The 18,726-nt window shown below is 41.1% G+C and overlaps 1 protein-coding gene across 1 annotated transcript in view; it reads right to left on the bottom strand.

Annotated features, from left to right (window-relative positions):
* Positions 1-940: 940 nt before the first annotated feature.
* The window catches only part of LOC104528860 (spectrin beta chain, non-erythrocytic 1), a 39,208-nt gene continuing 21,422 nt past the window's right edge, over positions 941-18,726 (bottom strand). The window contains exons 16-25 of the mRNA XM_029086222.1: positions 14,890-14,980; positions 10,349-10,495; positions 8,477-8,740; positions 7,573-7,797; positions 7,273-7,362; positions 6,720-6,998; positions 5,405-5,535; positions 3,887-4,091; positions 3,360-3,734; positions 941-1,189 (exon numbers count right to left, since the gene is read on the bottom strand). Coding sequence (XP_028942055.1) covers positions 941-1,189; positions 3,360-3,734; positions 3,887-4,091; positions 5,405-5,535; positions 6,720-6,998; positions 7,273-7,362; positions 7,573-7,797; positions 8,477-8,740; positions 10,349-10,495; positions 14,890-14,980 — 2,056 coding nt within the window. The remainder of the gene's footprint in view (positions 1,190-3,359; positions 3,735-3,886; positions 4,092-5,404; positions 5,536-6,719; positions 6,999-7,272; positions 7,363-7,572; positions 7,798-8,476; positions 8,741-10,348; positions 10,496-14,889; positions 14,981-18,726) is intronic.

The following is an 18,726-nucleotide window of genomic DNA, read 5'->3' as shown; positions in this document are numbered from 1 at the left end:
CCTGGTCAAGCCTGGGAAGCAAAGAGCATAGCATTCCAGTTCCCCTCTATAAAATTCAGGCTGTCTCATGGTTGCCTCTGCTATTGCTCAAAGAAGTCACGTTTCCCAACACAGCCACCCCAGAGCTTTCTCTCTGCAGAACTGAATGCAAGAGTTTCCTTGCATTTTACTGAAAATTTAGGTACCACCTCTGCTACTCAACATGAATTCACAGAGTTAAATTATACACTGATTTCACAATAGCAAGTGCAACAGTCCCTGAAGTAATGCAAGTAAGTCATTATAAATACGCAGCTTATTAATCTGTAGATTACACAATACATGTTTCTCCAGCTGACACAAAATCTATAGGGCAGCTGCACTGTAGCTGTTACATGCCCAGCAAGCACAGTACCTCCTCTGATGCATAGTGTTTTCTTGCCAGAAGAGATTTGCCAAGCTCAATGCAGGTAGTAAAGCTGTCGTTTCGGGCATCGATTTCTGCTTTGATACCCTGGTGATTGTTCATTAGTAGTTCAACAGACGAAACATCCCTAAAATGATTAATCCATGGTTCAGAAACACATATTCCAGATTTAATAGTTGTTACATTTTCAAACAAGAAAAACAAACCTAGAACTGTACGATAAAAAAATTTCAATTCCTAGATTGTCTTTGTAGTTCAGGAAGTAAGACTGCTAGCAGCCTTTCCTTAGCAACGGCACCATTCTGGTCTGAATCAGAGACGAAATAATCAAGTGTGTGAGAGAATCTCTTTGAACACGATTTTACATTGCAGTTCCTTCAGCAGCCCCCAGCCTCTGCTGGGCAGCAAACTGCTACACCACCATGAGATTTTAACAGCCTCTCTCTGAATTTCTGGCTTAGAGATACTGAGTCTTACAGATATTCCTAAAGGGACCTGCAGCCTTATCTTCTGTAGGAGAAGAGATACTTCACATTACCTTGGCTTTTCTTGGGCTTCTATCTGTCGAATAACATCTTCCATCCAAAGCATGAGATCACGAACCATGCTGAAGAAACGGAATTTGTCTCCTGTATCCACCAGTCTAACCCTGCGGCCCTCGCAGGCGTCCAACAGTGATTTCCATGCCTCTAGGACTTCATTTTCCCTCTTCTGGATGTCATCAGCTTTGTCTCCAGCATAGGCAGCCTGAAGGCGTGCAGCATCCTCCTGCAGCTGTCTCACCTGGTGTGTTTTTACAAGAGAAATGCATCAGCCTTTGGATACTTCAGTCACAAATACGGGGACATTTTAGCTGCTAATTCAACATCTGAATGGCTTTCCTATGAGAATATTTCTTAGAGAAGAATATTGGGTCAAGGGGCCCCCAAAATACCAAAGATTTGCCACTGCCTAAACCTCCTGTAAAACTGGGTGCTCATACAAAGTGATTGTTAAATGTCAGAGCAAATGGGGATCATTTTCATAATCAAATTTTCTTTTTCTCACACAAGTGGCAATGGTACTCAGGAACTCCTGTATCAAAACCACTACACTGACAGAGATGATTTTTCAAAAATGTAGATGACTTCAAACGGAAGAAAATTTGGAAATTCAAAGGTCCTTCTACAATTAGAAATGTATTTTCCTTTCAAATAAAATGCCATTTCTTGACTGTTTCACATATTTTTTGAGCCTGGAATCATTCTATTAGCTCTTGTCTAATATATATATTTGTTAATTTATTTATTTTTAAATTCTAAACATCAAATTAAACAGTCTTCTGGCTACAGGCACAGAGATCATGCCACTGTCATAACGGCCCATCTTGGTGCTCTACCTGTTTTACCCAAAAACTATCCTAAGTGCTTTCACCACACCTCTGTGTTGTTTACATATTCCATAATTTAGGTCTTGATTAAAATTACCTTTTTGAGAGACTGGGATTGGTGTTTTGTGAATGTTTCCCATTTTATGTATAAAACCTACAGCTTCTCAAAGTAAAACACTTGGAAAATCAAATGGTTGCTAGATCCCCTTTATTCTAGTGTAAACAACTATGAAAACTGCAACATAATTGAGAATTGTCAGGCAGCTTGGCCATAAAAGCTGTCTTTTCTGACCTACTGGGATAAATGCAGTCAGTTGTAACTCCTCCATTCCTTAAGCAACTTTTTCTCTTCTGAAATTCTAATTTTGGCAGCTGAACATAGTTTTTTGGTTTAGAATCCCTTGTGTGCTGTAAGAATGGCTGCCACCTTCTATTTAACATACCTTGGCTTCAGAAGATTCGGAATTAGATCAAGTCTGGCTGCTTTTAAAAATCTTAGCCTGGACTATGTATGTACTTTAAGCGTCTTCAGACTACTGTTAGGAAGCATCATAAAAAGCAGGATTGAAGTCAGAATGCCCAGATTTCTAACCACGTCAGAAAGCCTCTATGTAGGTCTATAGATGTCCTTTACCTCTCAGAAAGGAAAAATAAAAAGTGCCTAGCAGAAGAGGTTTGGTTGGGGCTCTTTGGTGTTTGTTTTTTAAAAAAACACCTAAAAACAACAAAAAAATCCCCCCCCCCAAAACCAAACAAGCAGGCTTACACTTCCCTTCGTATTTGCCCGTCCTCCAAGTACCCTTTGGAATATTGATTCTTCCATGGGACAGGATAGTTGTGTCTTGCATTCACTCAGGTGAACACAGCATAAGGAACAGGCAAATCTAAGGTGGTTTCCAGCACAATTAATATAACACCCAAGAACAATGGTAAGGACAGAAAAATCTGAAACCTGTATTTCGTATTACCTCTGGTACATTAAAAATTCTTTGCAGATTTAGTATCTGCTCAATGTTTTTCAGAAACTGACTAAAGAGACAGTATATTAAGTCAAATGAACCCTTTTTTCTTTGAATGTAAGCTATTTTCAAACTGTATCAGCCACACAGTGTATTGCTGGTGCTGCTGCCTGAGGTAACCAGAGAAAGGTCCTCTGAGGAAATGAGCGTGTTACCCTTGTGCCTCTCCATCCACTCTCTACTACACACATAGCAGGCTGAGACTGTCAGGAGACATCACAGCTTTTTGCTTTACTTTAAATCAATACAGAAATTCTCTGACTTTATGATTTCTTCTTCAGCCAAGGACTGGAAATTGAACAATGTCCAACAATTACCTACATATTCAGAAATCTGTGTAGTTATGGGTTTCTATTTTAGATAAACTAATTAACCTAATGCAATGACAGAGAAGCAGAAAGACAGATAAGGAAATGATGCAGGTGAAGTTATTCCCACAGAAATACACTTGGAAAGCAGCTGTCGGCACTCTGTCTCCCAGCCACAGAGGGGCCAAGAACAGCAGCGGAACTCTGCAGCTCGGGTTCATACACCCACAGACAGCGCCATTCGCTTGTTAACACACCTGGGTGCCGAGGGCCTGGATATCATGCTCAAATGTTGTGTGCATTCTCTGTAGTGTTTCCACTGTGTTTTGGTCTCTACCAAGCTCTTCAGGCAGTTTCTTATGTTTGTCTTGAATACGTCCTAAGATCTCCTTGGCATCATGGTAAAATTTGTGCAGTTCATAAGAGGCTGCTAGAATTTGTGTTCTCGTGTCAATGAGCTCCAGGAGATCAGCCCAGGCCTCATTGAGTCCGTCCTTCCACTCTGCAATTGTCGCAGCATCTGAATGTCCAGAGTTGATGAGCTCATCTGCCATGTGGTTAACAGTATCGACACGCTCCTGTCCAATGTTTCCAGTGTCTCGGGCAAATTCTCGGAATCGCTCCTGTAGCATCTGAAATGCAGAGAAACAGCCTCATGCAGCACTGTAACTGCAAACTGATCTGAGCAAACCAAGCAAGCCAGCCACCCACTTATATTAACCATCTACTGTGTGCAGCATCCAGAAAAAGAAGGTCAACCTGCAGCCATATCCAAAGAACTTACCGTTACGTGTTCGTAATCCTGTCCCAGCTCATGGGAACCTGCCACCACCTCCCTTTCAGCAATCCACTGCTCCAGGTCATCCACCTCGCGGTTAAGCTGGAACAGCCTGTGTCTCTCATCCAACTTTCCCCGTCTCTCTTCAGCTAGATCTTTCAGGCCTGCATACAGCTTATCCACTTTGGACTGGCGCATGCTGATACGCTCACTAAATAAAACCAGAGAGCATTCAGTCCTCATCATCTTTTACAAATAATAAAAGTAAAAGGAAAAAAAAAAAACCTACCAGGAATAAAAATTGATCTTGGGGTATTTAATCCACAGAATGTATGTCTGCTGCATGCACAAATTTGACTTAGACACACTGGATCAATCCTCTGCTGGCACAGTTGACTCTACTAGCTGGAAAATTTCACTGCCCTGTACATATAACGCCCCTGGCTTTAGAGAGTGAAGCTAGGAACCAAACTCTAAATTTGTTTGACCACACATCCCACCAGAGCCTTTTTCCAAAATACAGGCAGGATGTGAGCTGCTGAGGCAAGTAGCATTTCATTTTCATTTAAATTCTTCTTTGAAGTTCAGAAGTACTCTTGGGTTTCTTACTCCCTAAAGCTTAGCATTTCCAAAAGTGATTTATATTTCTACTTGCCATACCTTTTGCCTATATTTTTCTGAGCTATATAGCCCTGTCAAATTGCCTTCCCTCTGCCTTGTAAAGTTGATTATGTTATTCCAGCACTCACTCAGCTCAGCTAGGAAATCCACTCTCATCAGAAATTATCATGACCACAAGAGAGTGCTTTTGAGTTAAATAACAATCTTCCACCAGAGGCAGAGAGTGTCTTTCCTACATAGTCCTATCTTCCTATCTGCAAAGGCAGAGCAGTTAAATACATCAGCTTCACAGTCAAAGCAGCCTTGTGCGTAAAGCCAATGGACAATTCTGTTTGCTTAGCTGCAGCTCTTCCAGCTTCCTGAATTCTCCCACAGGGAAAGCCATTTACAAAAGCTGAGATAAATTTACCAAAACCCAAGATGTTCGTGTGCCCATGTTTAAAGTATCAGATTCTAGTCTCTGATTATACTGGAATCTCAAAGACAGTAGGCAGATCTTGGGGAGCATTGCCCTATAGACAGGCTAAATGACTGTGACCCTATGGGCTGGACATAAAAAGCTGGTTGAAAGTGTGAATATGGATCACTGTCTGTCAGGATTGCTTCAGTACTGGCAGACCTGACACCACTAGTCTGTATAAAGGATACAACAGATATTTATTGAAGGTGTACAGTACTATCCAGAAATCAGCAGCTGCACATACTGGCCTTGCTCAGGACCCTGTCTCTAGCCAAATCAGTGTGGTCCAACATGCATCCTGAACTGAGTGAGGCTGAACTCCTTCCTCTACACCCTTCTGAGCCACTTACTCTTTGCTGTAGTTTTTGTGTGTCAGAACGGTCTAATGAAGTGACTGAACTACTAAAAGAATGCGTAATCAAATTTAAATTGGCAGTTAATACCTTTCTGGGTGATTATCTGCCACCAAAGTTCTGCTGGTCTTTGAAAGCTGGTGAACAGTTTCAGCATAGTCTTCTACAGCTTGTTCCAAAATCTGGTGTTTCTTCAGCATGGACACGGCACTCTGTTCATCCTGTAATGGTGACAGAAAATGACAGTCAAGTCCCCCACTCCAGAGAAAGACACCACACAGTAAGTTCAACTTGGTGTGCAAGCAAAAAGTGGTAGCCAGAAAGATTTATAAGGAACTGCTCCCAAGTTCAGCTTGAAGACAAGCTGCTTTGACAATGGTATATTAATAGTTGAGTTCACAGCAAATGATACCCACAGAAAGCAAAATAACAAGTGAAAGAGTGAATGCAACAACCCCTCTGGGATGGAGAACAAAATTACATCAGCTGTGCACTGAGCATGTTGAATTTCCTCTTCTATGAAGCTCTTTGTGTGTTTACACAACATTGGTGATTGTACAGGGCTCAGAAAAATGGAACAGTTTTAGGCATATCACTTGTCAGGCTTTTCAATGACCGCCTGGGTCAAAGAAATTAAATCCAATGGAGCCCATGCCAAAGGATTCTCCATCGAAGTGCCTGGAGAAATTCTGATGAAAACTTTCTGTGCATTGTTATAATTAAGAAAAACAACCCCCAACTCCCAGTGTTAACTGGTGTTGTCAATAAGCCTTTTCATTACAATATGTTTTGTGATGTACTATTCACACTAATAGTCTTTTTTATTTGCATTGCTTATATATAAAAAAAGAAAACAAATTCTTTTTAACCGAGGGCTGAACACCCACGGAAGTTGTTATACTGATACAAAGCTGAGCTTTATTTTATCAGGGCAATGAACGCAGTATATTTATGTAAATAAGAAATACAACACAGCACTAACACTTCCTTGAAAAATAGAAGTTCACCTACTCTTTGGTATGGTCTGATGCTGTTCCAATTTCACTTCACTGGAAAAAAGCTGATGACTATTGGCACCAACTGAGTGATCATCAGGCCTGTTTCACAGACAGGTGCATTTTTCCCAGTTTTTCAAAACAAATAGAAAACTGGACTGGTAACTCTGACCTTAGAGCAAAGGAAGGCACACAGTTGCCATTCACAGTCTGAGGATGCTTCACTGGCTCAGTACATCAAGGCCTATCCTCCACACTATCAGAGATGTCATAACAGATAGAAGAGACAATCACAAGGGAATTAAAATTGTTTGTGTTACCATTACTTTAGCAACATATTAAATTATGTCACCTGCCTCTCTCTAAGTAAGCAATTAAAACCAAACTGGTGTCACTGTGGAGCTGCTCACCTTGGCTTTCTCTTCTGACATCATGTAGAGCTCCTGCTCGCTCATCCAGGCCTCAGCCTCGGCAGCATCAAAGTAATACTGCTGTGCTCTGTGAGACTCCTCTAGGCGCTTGTGGCGTTTCTCTGTCTCCTCGATTAGGAGGTTCCACAGCTGCTGCAAGTCTGCAAGTCTCTGCTGAATTGCTTCAGCATTAGGGCTACTCTCTGTGATAATGTTTTGACTCCTCTCAAAAATGTCATCAATACGAGGCTGATGTCCCTGGATTTCTTTTTGAAGAGTCTACATGGGAAAAAAGCAGACTGATGAGACACTGCACCAAACAAAAAAGAAATGCTAGTCTTAACTCTAGAGGACCAGCAAAACACATGCCATCAGCTCATGTGGACAAACGGGCTGTGCTCTCCCTGAACATGTCCCAACCCAGTGGTCACATCGTCCCCCCATAGCATGTCACCACTGACGCACCCATCATTTTACCCCAAGCCTTTCCTTACTGAATTAGTCAGCACTAAGGAAAAATAACAGGTATGGTGCTCTAACAGTACCTACTTACCTGATTTTTCTTTATTAGTAGCTGCACAGTCTGGAGGTTGTGTCCATGATCAGTAGATGTAGCTATAGGCATCCTCTCTCCGACCCATAACTGAAAGTAAGAGAAGAGCACATATGATTTCAAGCAACCCCAGTTACAGCTCGAGTAGCAGAGAGGGGCTGGTGCACACAAGATGCAGAAAGCAGCATTACTCAAACATACTACTGAGAGACACGATAGAAAGGTTTCTTCCTGGGATAGCTCTGCAACAGGTGTGACATTTTCCTATTGTCTGGGGAACAGGACTTCTTTTATACTCACAATTTCATCTTCCACATCCCGGTTGAACTGGTGGATCTCTTTGGAGGCCAGCAGGTTTGCCTTTCTTTCATTCAAAGGTTCCAATAATTCCAAAAATTTCTTTTCTACAGTAAGGCGTTTGCCATCTACTTCATCTGTACTCTTCCCTTCTTGGCTTAAAGCCCTTGCCTGGCTTTGCAGCTCCTCTATCTCCTTCTTACGAACATCCATTTGATTTTCTAGCATCTAAACAGAAACATGGCAAAAAGGTCCTGAAAACTGGGGTAAAAGCAGCTGATATTACTCGAGTACATCAACGGCTTCACAAGAAGGAAAACCAGATGCTGGTCAGTAAGGATTTACCACATTAATAATTATTGTAGCATTCATATTGCAAGGAACAAGGCTTAAAAACAGATTCCCAACTGTGGCCACCTGCTGATATCCCTTAGGTATGGCCAATGACACAGCTGGATCTCTTCTATCGGTTGTTCACGAGTTACCCTGAACAACTTTGGAACACAGCTAATGGCACACAAGAGCTTCGTTTGCTCCCTGCTGTCCTTGCTGCTCCTTGCTGCCCTTACAGCGGGGCACCAGGGACTGGCCAGCTTCAGACAAGTCTGAATCACAGGCAGGCAGTCACGTACAGAGGGAATAATGACCAGTGACTGGAGAACTACAACAGGAGACAGAATACAGACATTAATGTGGGGAAGGAAGACAATACAGGGTAGAGATTGTACCAATAAATTTATGGCTGATTTGTTTCTGGGTGTATTTATTGCTTCTTTTAAAGACACATGAAACAACACAAAGAAAGAAAAGCAAATAAACTATTTTCTAAACTGAAAAGAACCCCCATCTGTTCCTTTGAGTGCAGATATTTGCTATCTGCCCACTCTGCAACCTGTGCTCTGTTTACCTGCTGCTTCTTCAACAGGATGTTGACACTGGTGAGATCTTTTCCATAGTCGTCCGACTGAATTTGACTCTCCAAACCATTCAGCCACTTATCCAAATCAGCGCAGCTCTGGGTAAAAAGCTCCGCCTTGTTTGCATCAAAGAGACGCTGAGCCTTGGTCTGGGTAGTGGATTCAAGCTCTTCCCACATTTGATGGAGACCGGTCAGCTTTTCTTTCACTACGGCTTCAGTTTCTGGTTTCTCTGCAATGAGCTGCATTCCCTCCTGCAAAACAAAGAGCAACAAAATGGAACCTCCTCGGAAGCACTCACAGACCGTTAGTTAAATTATTCTGATTAGTAAGCACTCAGGATTCCTCATCTGCTGGCAGCATCAACCACTCATTTTCTATCTCCAATTATCCAGTGACTCCTTCCAGAACACCATCTCCCAGTTCTGTCTACTGCCAGGAAGAGGGTTTCCTGGCAATAGGAAGGTCAAGCAACGCCTCCTTTCTTTTCCATACTACACGTTCCTTTGTGGAAGCTCCTGGGGACACCTCTCAGATGGGAATGGAGCAGGCTGCCCCATGTGCCTTTGTGACAGCGGAGGAGGGAGCTGCAACTGAACAAGCTGTGTCTCCAGCTTCCGTGGGCCATTTCATTGGGAGAGTGATGAAGACCCAGGGTAATGCTGGGAAAGGGAGCTTATGGCACCAAAACTGAGCTGTGCCACTGAAGAGAGTTATGTGGATGGGTTATAGCAATTACCATGGGTCTAAGCTAATATCAGAGAGGAAAAATCTTCCCCGAGAAGCAGGAACCCTGTACCTAGCACCAGCAGAGCACTTGGACTTAAGATACCTTTTTGCCTTTACAAAGATTGTAATTAGTTTTGGAAATATTTCCTTTACTTCTAATTATACTTCTACCTCTGCAACTGAGCGGTGCTGACAAGGAACGAAAGCTTTTCAGATGTGAACGCTGTTCATAACTCAGCACATTTAATAGCTGTGACCACTGGTAACATTAATACAGTGATTATCAGCTGCAGCTCAATACACAATTTTGGTACTTTCCTGCAATATGATTTTTCAGAGGCAAAGGGTGAGGATGTATTAGCATCACTAAAAAAGTACTTACAGTATTAAAAGCAGCCTTCTAATTACACCATTAAAGAGTATTGCTATTTGTAGATCACAGAAAAGCCTCCAATAGGATACAGAGTGCCAAAGTGGGAGAGGAAATGAGCAATTAAGCTAACTTACACTGAAAGAAACCCACTGTCATACCTCCTTAGTGTTCCAGAGCTACACATGAGAAATGGGAAGGAAAGTACAGCTCATCACAGCACATTAAAGCCTTCAAAGTAACTCGATACAGAGCTGTGAATCTTAATTAATCACAAAAATGCCTGTACTTTACCTCATGCACTAATTTTGCATGGGGAAAGGCAGTCTGCTTATAGTCCTGAATGAATGAAAACCAGCATGGGAGTCTAAATTCAGTTATTTGCCTATATTCACTTATTTCCCAGGAAGCACTTCTACTTTATTAGCTCAAATCACAACATTTGCCCCTTTTACCCTCTGGGTATGAAAACTAGGTTATGCCTTTCTCCTAACAGATAGGAAAGACTAGACAAAATTAAATTGGCAACTTAGCCAATAACTTCTGTGAGAATGTCTTGGATAAAACACATTTAAAATCAATGAGGAATAAAACAGGTTAGATGGAGACACAACGTGATAGATACTTATTCTACTGTAATGAAATCTCCTTTTGCCTTGGCTGGAGAGATTTGAGAACCAATTCTGCAGAGGAACAGATCTCATCTCTGTGCATAACCACCTTTGACAAAGATGAGAGCATTTTTCAGATGTTCTTCAGTTACCTTTTCAATCTTCTCCAGCCATTCTTTGTTGGATGCAAGTTCTGCCATAAATGCCTGATGCTTCAGCCATTTGCTATGCAAGTTCCTTGCCTCATCATAGGACATATCCTGAGCCGTGAGCATCTTTTCATTGATCCAGAGTGAGAGCTAGAAAGGTAAAATACACAGGTGTTTGTGAAAACATTTGTAGTGTGAAATAATGCAAAGTACCAAAATGCCTCCAGATCAAGGATAAATAGATGCCTCTACAGAAGAGCTGCATAAGATTCACAGACTGCTTTTACTCAGGGTTCAGTCAAGGATCCACCTCTTTAACAGTTAAATTTAAACATCCATCTCCATCCACCTCCAATATACAAACAACTCAAGCAGAAAGGAATCAACTCTGTAATGAGCAAAATCAAACACACAGGTCTCACCCAGTTCAACAGCAAGAGAAATAGGGACACGTGTCCTACTTATTGGTCACAGTGTATTTTTGTACTGCTTTTCTCTTGCAACATTACTCAATGTGCTACTCAGGACCGGGACTGAATGTCATCACCACACCCCTGGGGAGCCTTACTGACTTCCTGAGGACATTGCAGAAGTACACGCTAATGAAGTGGCACACAAAAGAATGCTCCAGAATTAAACAGAGCCCCGAGGTAAACTCTTCAGGGAAACACTGAATGATAAATTCTGTATTTCTACTTGTTTCAAAAGCCTTAAGAATAGAGACGGTTTTGTACCATTAATTCACACATTTGTATTTTTTCCCCATAGTCTTTTCTCCATATAGGTTTGCATAAATAAATTTGTTTGTCCAATCGCCAGTAGGATTTTGGTACTCAAGACTTATCCTTTTTCCTATTATGTAAAATCCAAGACTGATTTAACCCTGATTTTCTACAAATACGAAGGCACCAAGGAACCATTTTCAGATCAACACTAGAGAAAATCAATACTTTAAAAGACAGCTTATTTGCCAAGGGCAAATAGAATGTGAAGATGACCATAGCAGTCAACAACTCCTAGGGTGAGTCTGACTGCTTTATCTATCCTTTGGGTGTGGATAAAAAAACCCCACATTCACAAGACTGTTTATAGTATTTGAAAAAGATTCATTTTCTGCATATTTAGAGTCAGGTACCCAAGCGGAAAATGTCAAAACAGATCTAAGCTTTGTTTCGAGAATGTCACTTTGGTGATGCACGCTGTCCGGCTGAGGAAGCACTCCGACAAGCACAGTAACAGAGCATGGGTGAGACTTACAACTTCTCCACTATGAACTCAGGACAACAAATTGCATTTAGCATTCACAAGCCTTTTTTAAATTGTCCCTTCAAGGCACTGTTAAGCTCCACAAAAAGGGAAAACTTATCAGACCAATCAAAGAAATTCTTCATCTGATTTTGCTATTAAGTCTAAAGATAAAAATGCTTATGTTAATGAAGACCTCTGTAGGCAGCAAAGTTCACAGTTAGAACAGGCTACCATGCTACTTAACAATCAAAGGCTACATTAAGGATTACTACATAACCCAAAATTAGTGGTTTTACTCCTGCCTTTCTGGGTAGGAGACAGCTGCTACGCTCTGCAAATTGCACTGCTTATCTTTCACTGTTTGCTTTTACTCAGCCACAGCATTAAGTCTTCTGAGGATTTCAAAGTGCTTCCCAAGAAAAGGTAGTATCGTTTGTTTTAACAGATGGGGTGAACCAGTCACAAACAATACGTGATACACAGCCAGTGGCTGTCAGGATGAAACCCTCAGTTCTGACTCTCACAGTGTTATTATGTTCCTTCTGATAACACAGAAGTGTAAACACAGCATTTAAGGGGTGACTAGTAAGATCTGTTTTTTGCAACCACTACAGTCACTGGAAGTCAGTATCTTCACTGCAAAAGTAGATTTCAAAAATAATACAATAATTCCCTAAAACAGTGCCTCAGATTGACACTTGGATTATTTATTTCTCCAGAACACCGTAAATCAGTTGTTAACTCCAGAAGAGACAGCTATTAGGCTTCCTTCCATCCTTTGCACCTATACCACAAAATTTTGTTTCTGCTCTCAGCTCCCAGAAGACTGTAACATTCTGCAATGAAAACCAGGCACAAACTAAGAGAAAAGCTGAGACAAAACCCTTGTAAATCTGGCAGAGCAACAAGGTGAAAGAGCACCGACTGCTGCTGCACTGCCCAGACATTGCAAATACCGGAGTTGACACAGCCTATCTTGCGTTCACAGACGTCTGTGTTGCATGACAAAACCTGCCAGCACACTCCGTGAACAGGCAGAAAACTTCTGACATGTGGAGTCTCGCCAAACACTTTCACTCTGGCATCCCTAGGGAAATTAGCCCAGATAGTTCTGGGACTTCTAAACACTTACAGGGAAGATCAGCTTTAATCTCTTCGAAGGTGAGCTGTGAAAGAGCACGAAGTCAAAGAAAACTAAATGGCAAAATTTATCACATCTCCTCTTCTCGGGATTTTCTGCTGTCACTGCAGCAAATTTATTTAACACATTCACATTTACGAATGCGAGAGACAAAAAAAGCAGCACCACAGGATTAACCTGTGACAGACAGTGTATCTGACTACACACAACATGGAAATCTGCTGTGTTTTCCCTTGTCTGTGACCCAGAGGAAAGGTTTATCATTGCTGAGCTGTTGTTATAAGCATTCTCCTGCCACCTCCTCAAGCACCCCTGACCCTGCTCGCTGCCTCCTCGGCTGTGAGTCAGAGGCAGGAAGGAGTGAGGGGCTGGAGGCCACATCTACAACAATGCTTCAGCACGGAGTGACCGATGAGGAAAGTGGCTGCCCCGGGGAAGGAGCACATGGCAGAAAACACTCTTCCTTTCCTCAAGTTACAGACGGATGGGAAACTGTCCCTAAGGTGGTGGGCAGGAAGGCTGAAAGATCATTGCCAAGTGAAAGGGAGACTGGTTCCAATCTGCTTTCTCACAATTCTCAGCTTCATGGTCAGCGCTAATGAAAAAGCAAAAGGCGAGGTATTCCCTTGGCTCCCTTCCACCCTGCGGGACAGTGCTGCTCCATCACACAATCACTCCGAATGTAGGTAGGCACTTTGTAATCCTGCTAATGCAAATTCTGGGTCTCATTATGGCTGTCTTCTCAGAAAACAGCCATTCAATTATTGTCAAGGCTCATGTCATCTCAAAAAGGATTGGAGAAACTGGTAACATTTGGGTATTGTAAGTTCTGTCTTTGAACTGTACAGTCAAGACATCCATGCTTTAGTGCCTGGAGAGAAACAATCGAGAGGAAGAGCTTTCAGGCAGCCAGACACTAGAGCTTTTATGTTTTCCTTTTTCTTTTGATGATATAGGGGAAAAAACAGATCCTAGGGAACACAACCACATTGACACAGAGGCTAGAAGAGCTCCAAGAGCCAGGGAGATTTTTGTACCAGAGATGTTACAGAGGAAGGAAGAAGCTGCAACTAATAACAGCAAATTTTTGCTAATCTGTCATGTTTTTACTACCAAGGAAGGAGCAATTTAAGCCAAGTTCATGATTAGCTTACGCAATGCAGGAAAATAGACTGCAGCTAGGCAACCAAGCAGTAAACATCATTTGCCCAGTTTATGATCGTAATTTTGTTTGTTTCTTCTATGAAATCTCAGCTGTGGGCAATTCCAGATTCCCACTGGAAGACACATTGCAGTGACTTCCAGTCTCTTGTAGATGTACAGTTAATATATTGACGCTTGAATTTAAAAGTACAGCTTTGTCAGTCAGCTCTCTTCGCAGGCTTCAGATAAGGACAGGTAGTTTTTAATGCACCTCACAGGCAAGGCTCTTTTAATATCTGTCAGTACTGCATGAAATCACCTGAAAATTACTTGATTAATTCCTCATGCTATGAATAAGATTATTCCTAACTTTAAAATGTTGCCTTCAGTGTAAACAGTCCATGTAAGTCACTAGAAAATCTGGAAAGGATTTATTTTTTAAAATGTTATAGTACTTAGTAATTTTAAACACAGGCAAACGATCAGATAAATAACACATTAAAAATTATCCAGTTTAATCCTGCTCCCCTCTAATTCATCATCTCCTATTCTTCTGACTAATGTTTTGTAGAAATCACTTGAAATTTCATGCACTGGGCCACATACTTATATACAGATGTAGAAAAAATTCTTAATGAGTTCAGTGCTAATCCCACCAGATTCCACATGATTAATTTATACCACAGCAGAAAATCTTCACTGCTTTTGGCAATTTTCCCTGTCTTTAGCTTAGATGACAAAAGGAAATTCAGTTCATGAGAAAAAAAACAACCAACCAACCAAAAAACAAACAAACAAAAAAGCCCCACCAAAAAAACCACACAAACCAAACAGATTAATTTTTGCAGGGTTCTGGGCAGGAGTTTTTTTGAATTGTTTACTCCACACTAAATACTACTGTATGACTTCACTGCAAAATGCTGAGTTATTCCAGTCCTTAAAAAATATGGGGTAACAATGCTCTTCTGCAGGATCCAGCTTTTAGTGATGAAAGTGAAAGGACATAATTTACCTCTTGACAATCCTGAAGAAACTTTTGAAGATCCCTGTTATCTTTCAGCCTCATCAGAAGTTCACTGGCTGCTTCACGGTTCTTCCTATGTCTAGTCAAAAAAATAACAGCAGAGAAAATAAACTTGAAACAGGCATTTCATGTAAAGCTGTCATTTATTCGTTTCTGTAGCCTCATATTGAGTAAGCATTGACACGCGTATTGAATAAGTATGTGGTGTGTGTCTTTCACTGCTTTTCAAATAAAGGACATTTTTGAAGCTCAGATATGCATATGTTATTTAATGTGCTTACTTAACTTCAGCATCTACTTGCTTCTGTGACCAGTTAAATATACAGGAAAAATTCTGAAGTCAGCAGGGTTTCCCAAGTGTTACATACAGATTATGGCCTGTTAATTTGAAGATTGCAGGAAAGTTCAGACTGCTTGCCAAAAAAAAGTTAAGAAAGCTATCTGCAAAATTGCAGCAGTAAGATTGCAAGTTTTGTGGCTCTTGCAAAGCGCGTACTTGCTGTAATACTCTTTATAATATACCTTTGCTAGAAGCTCAGCACCTCCTTCTCCTGAACAAAGCTGCAGTGGTTTATATAACCTTCCAAAGGCTGCATTTAACAAACAACGCATGCAACACACTTGTGTGTTTCTGGAAATAGAAGCTTTACGGACATTGGAACATATTTTTCAGCGTACTTAAGAGTAGACAGAAGAAAGGAAAAGGTTAGGCTAGAAGCCCTATTTTTAATTCCTAACTGTTTGCCCCTTGAAGGATGAATCATGCTGGCAGTCCCAAAGGTTTTGGTGAGTTCTTCAAATGGACATGGTGCCTGAAGAGCTGATTCCCAAGGTACCTCTGAACATGTTTTTAACTAATACTTAATTTGGAGCAGTTATCCCTCTCCTTCAGTATCTTCATTATTTATGAGGCAATTTAGATGGAGGAGGCAGAGTAAAGAAGGTAATTTTTATTTACTGCTCGTTGTGTTAGATTTGTTCATGTTTCACTGTACAGGGTCTTAAAGTGAAATATTGCTGCCCTTTGTAATAATCTAAGACAAATAGGGATGGAGAGTTGGAAATTATTTTAAAGGGTGGCAATTTATAATATGATCTCAGCACATACTGGCAGTAGCTAAATAAATCCATGTTAGTGGAAATCTCCAGAGACATGATACTCTAGAAGACTATAAATTATACATTGATGACAACAACTGGATTAAGATACCACTTTTCCTGATCTACAATAAATTAACAGAGCAAGCTCTCTGGCACGAATTTAGCGTCTTCAGAAACACAAGGAATACTTAGTGACACATTTTACATAAAAGCAAAAGGTCTGTAAGCACAGGAATAAGAGAAAACCCTTTACAGGACTATAAATTGCTTCTCTTTTGTCTCCACAGCTTCCTCTGAATAACCAGGCAAGCAGTATCTATATAGCTGTAGGTCAAGACAATTGATTTACAGATCAGATGGCAAGGAAGGCATCTGTAACCAACAAAGCAAGAGGCTGGAGCCCAAGCCCAGGTAATCTTGAAATTTTGACCCGTGTCATCTGAGAGACCACAAAGGAAAAGACACATAAATTGTGCCTTAGGAAATAGCTCTGTAACATAGTTAACATCATTAGGTTTGATTCCACTCTTTCTTGGCTGGTTTTTATATGTCTGGGCAAATACAGTGCATTACTCAGGTTGCTAGAATGAAGAAAGGAATTGCTTGGGTGATTTTATCATGATGATTTCATAGATTTAAGGTTAGATTACATTATAGACTCATGTATTCTGGAGAGGACACAAGCTGTGAAATTATAAGGAGAATTTTCGTGACACCTATTTGAATAGAGCTAAGAGTAAATAGATAGGTAAGTTCTTATGCTGAGAGAACTTAAGTTTAAAAAAAAACTATCAAAAATATCTCCCAGGGAGCACTGGAAAGATTAACTTCAAGAACTTTGAAGGGAAACCATGCAGGGATATCAAACAGATTATGACATAAGGGTTTTTGTTTTTCCTCAGCATAACACATATAATCTTTGGCACTCAGAGCTATTTAACTGTAACAAGTTGTTTGATTGTCCAAGATGGCCTGGAGTGAGACTGAAAGATGAGTATTCTCTGAAGAAGAACAGGGCTAAACTGTAACAAGGTTTAAACTGGATACTTGAAGATGTGGTATGAGGATGGACACTGGTGGAACAGGTAGAAATTTCTGTGTTTTCATCATAGAATTGACGTTCTTTTTTATGGGAACAAAGGCTCATAAGAAGTCAATTCATCCGTTCTCCTGCCCCAGACTGGCTATAGCTAAACTAATTATTAATTATAATTATCTAATTATTAATTCCTTGTTCATGTTTCCCTAAATTCTTTAAAAGCTCCAATGACAGAGATTTTAGAATTTTCTGTGCAAAACTACCCCTACCACTAGAAAGCTTCTCCTGCCCTCTACTACCCGTACATCAGTTGGGCTTTAGGCAGAAAAAAAAGGCAGACAGACTGGAGAACACAACCCTTTGTATTACAAACTTTTATCCAGATACCAGAAGAGTCTGGTGTTACAGAGGCTGTCTGGTCACCTTGCTTCCCTGGCTGCATGTGCAGAGGCCCCAGCTGAGCTAGCCAGGCTTGTTGTGGTGGTGGACAGGCTGGACTGCAGCTCTGCTGAAAGCTACCACCACTTGGCCATCACTGGAGGGTGGAGAAAAGCGCAAAGTTTACTGTTCAACTGCTGACTGCAGTCGTAACTACTAAAATCCTGTTCTTCTGAGACCTGCATGGCAGGGAAGGGCCAGAAACTCAGACCCTGTCACACTTAAGGTTGTCAATGACTGCTTTTTACTAATTTGCTAAAATAGTTTGTGGAAGAAGATCCCACACTAGCACAGAAAGAGTTTGTTCTGAAGACTCTCAATTATTTAGAATGACTTTGAATTCCTCTGCCTGTTCACATAAATAATGACATATATGACCTACACCATAGCAGTGTCGAGGGCTGCATTAAAAGAGGGATTCCCTATGTGTGTACTGAAGAGCCAACCTCAGATCCAAATGTTCAAGCTAAGCCAGACCTACATGGTAAAAGAGGGGACGGGGAATGTACCATAGTCACATTAAAACATGGGGGCATCTTCCTTCTGTGGCAACATTATGAAGAATCTAAAACATGAAAAATGAGATCTGTTCAGTACAAGGAGGTGTTTGACTCAAATTAATCCAAGAGCACATCACCAAAATTTGCCACAATGTTCCCACGCCGCCTCTCCCCAGAGGCCCCTGACAATGCCAACAATGCTGAAAACTGACAAAATCACTTGTGGTTTAACTGTGAGCCTGTGGGTTCCAAAGCCTGTGCAGGAATAATAAATCTTACACACAGCGTGAATGAACTGCCTGCTAAGAATACTGAGATATACGCAAGGCAGTTTTAGCTTCTTTAGTTGTTCCAGCAAACAAGAGGCACTCTCCTTTCCAAATGGGCAAGAACAAAAATTACTTCTGTTCTCTGTAGAGCAGAAAGTTGAACAGAAGTTGTTGAAAACCAGACCCAGATGTGTCTGTCACTGTCTTTAAATTAAATTGCATTTGCAGAATCAGAGAGGCCATGTGTAGGCACACAGACTAGGGCAGTCCCTCACACTCGTCCAAGAGAAAATGGAGGAGAAAACACTTCCCCTCTGTCTGGCAGAAACAGTAGCGGAAGTCACCAAAACAGGGACAGATGCACTGGGGAGACCAGCTTCTTTCCTAGCTGGAAAAGCTAGCTAGTGATAGCTTTATTCAAACCTATCTTCTCCTTCTTCCCTCACCCTTTCTCCAGGTCCTTATTCTCATTCATTCT

The sequence above is a fragment of the Antrostomus carolinensis genome, unplaced genomic scaffold, assembly GCF_000700745.2.
Source record: "Antrostomus carolinensis isolate BGI_N321 unplaced genomic scaffold, ASM70074v2 scaffold5928, whole genome shotgun sequence".
Lineage (NCBI taxonomy): Eukaryota > Metazoa > Chordata > Aves > Caprimulgiformes > Caprimulgidae > Antrostomus > Antrostomus carolinensis.
The sequence above is the reverse complement of the archived record's forward strand: the minus strand, read 5'-3'. Positions and strand labels throughout refer to the sequence as shown.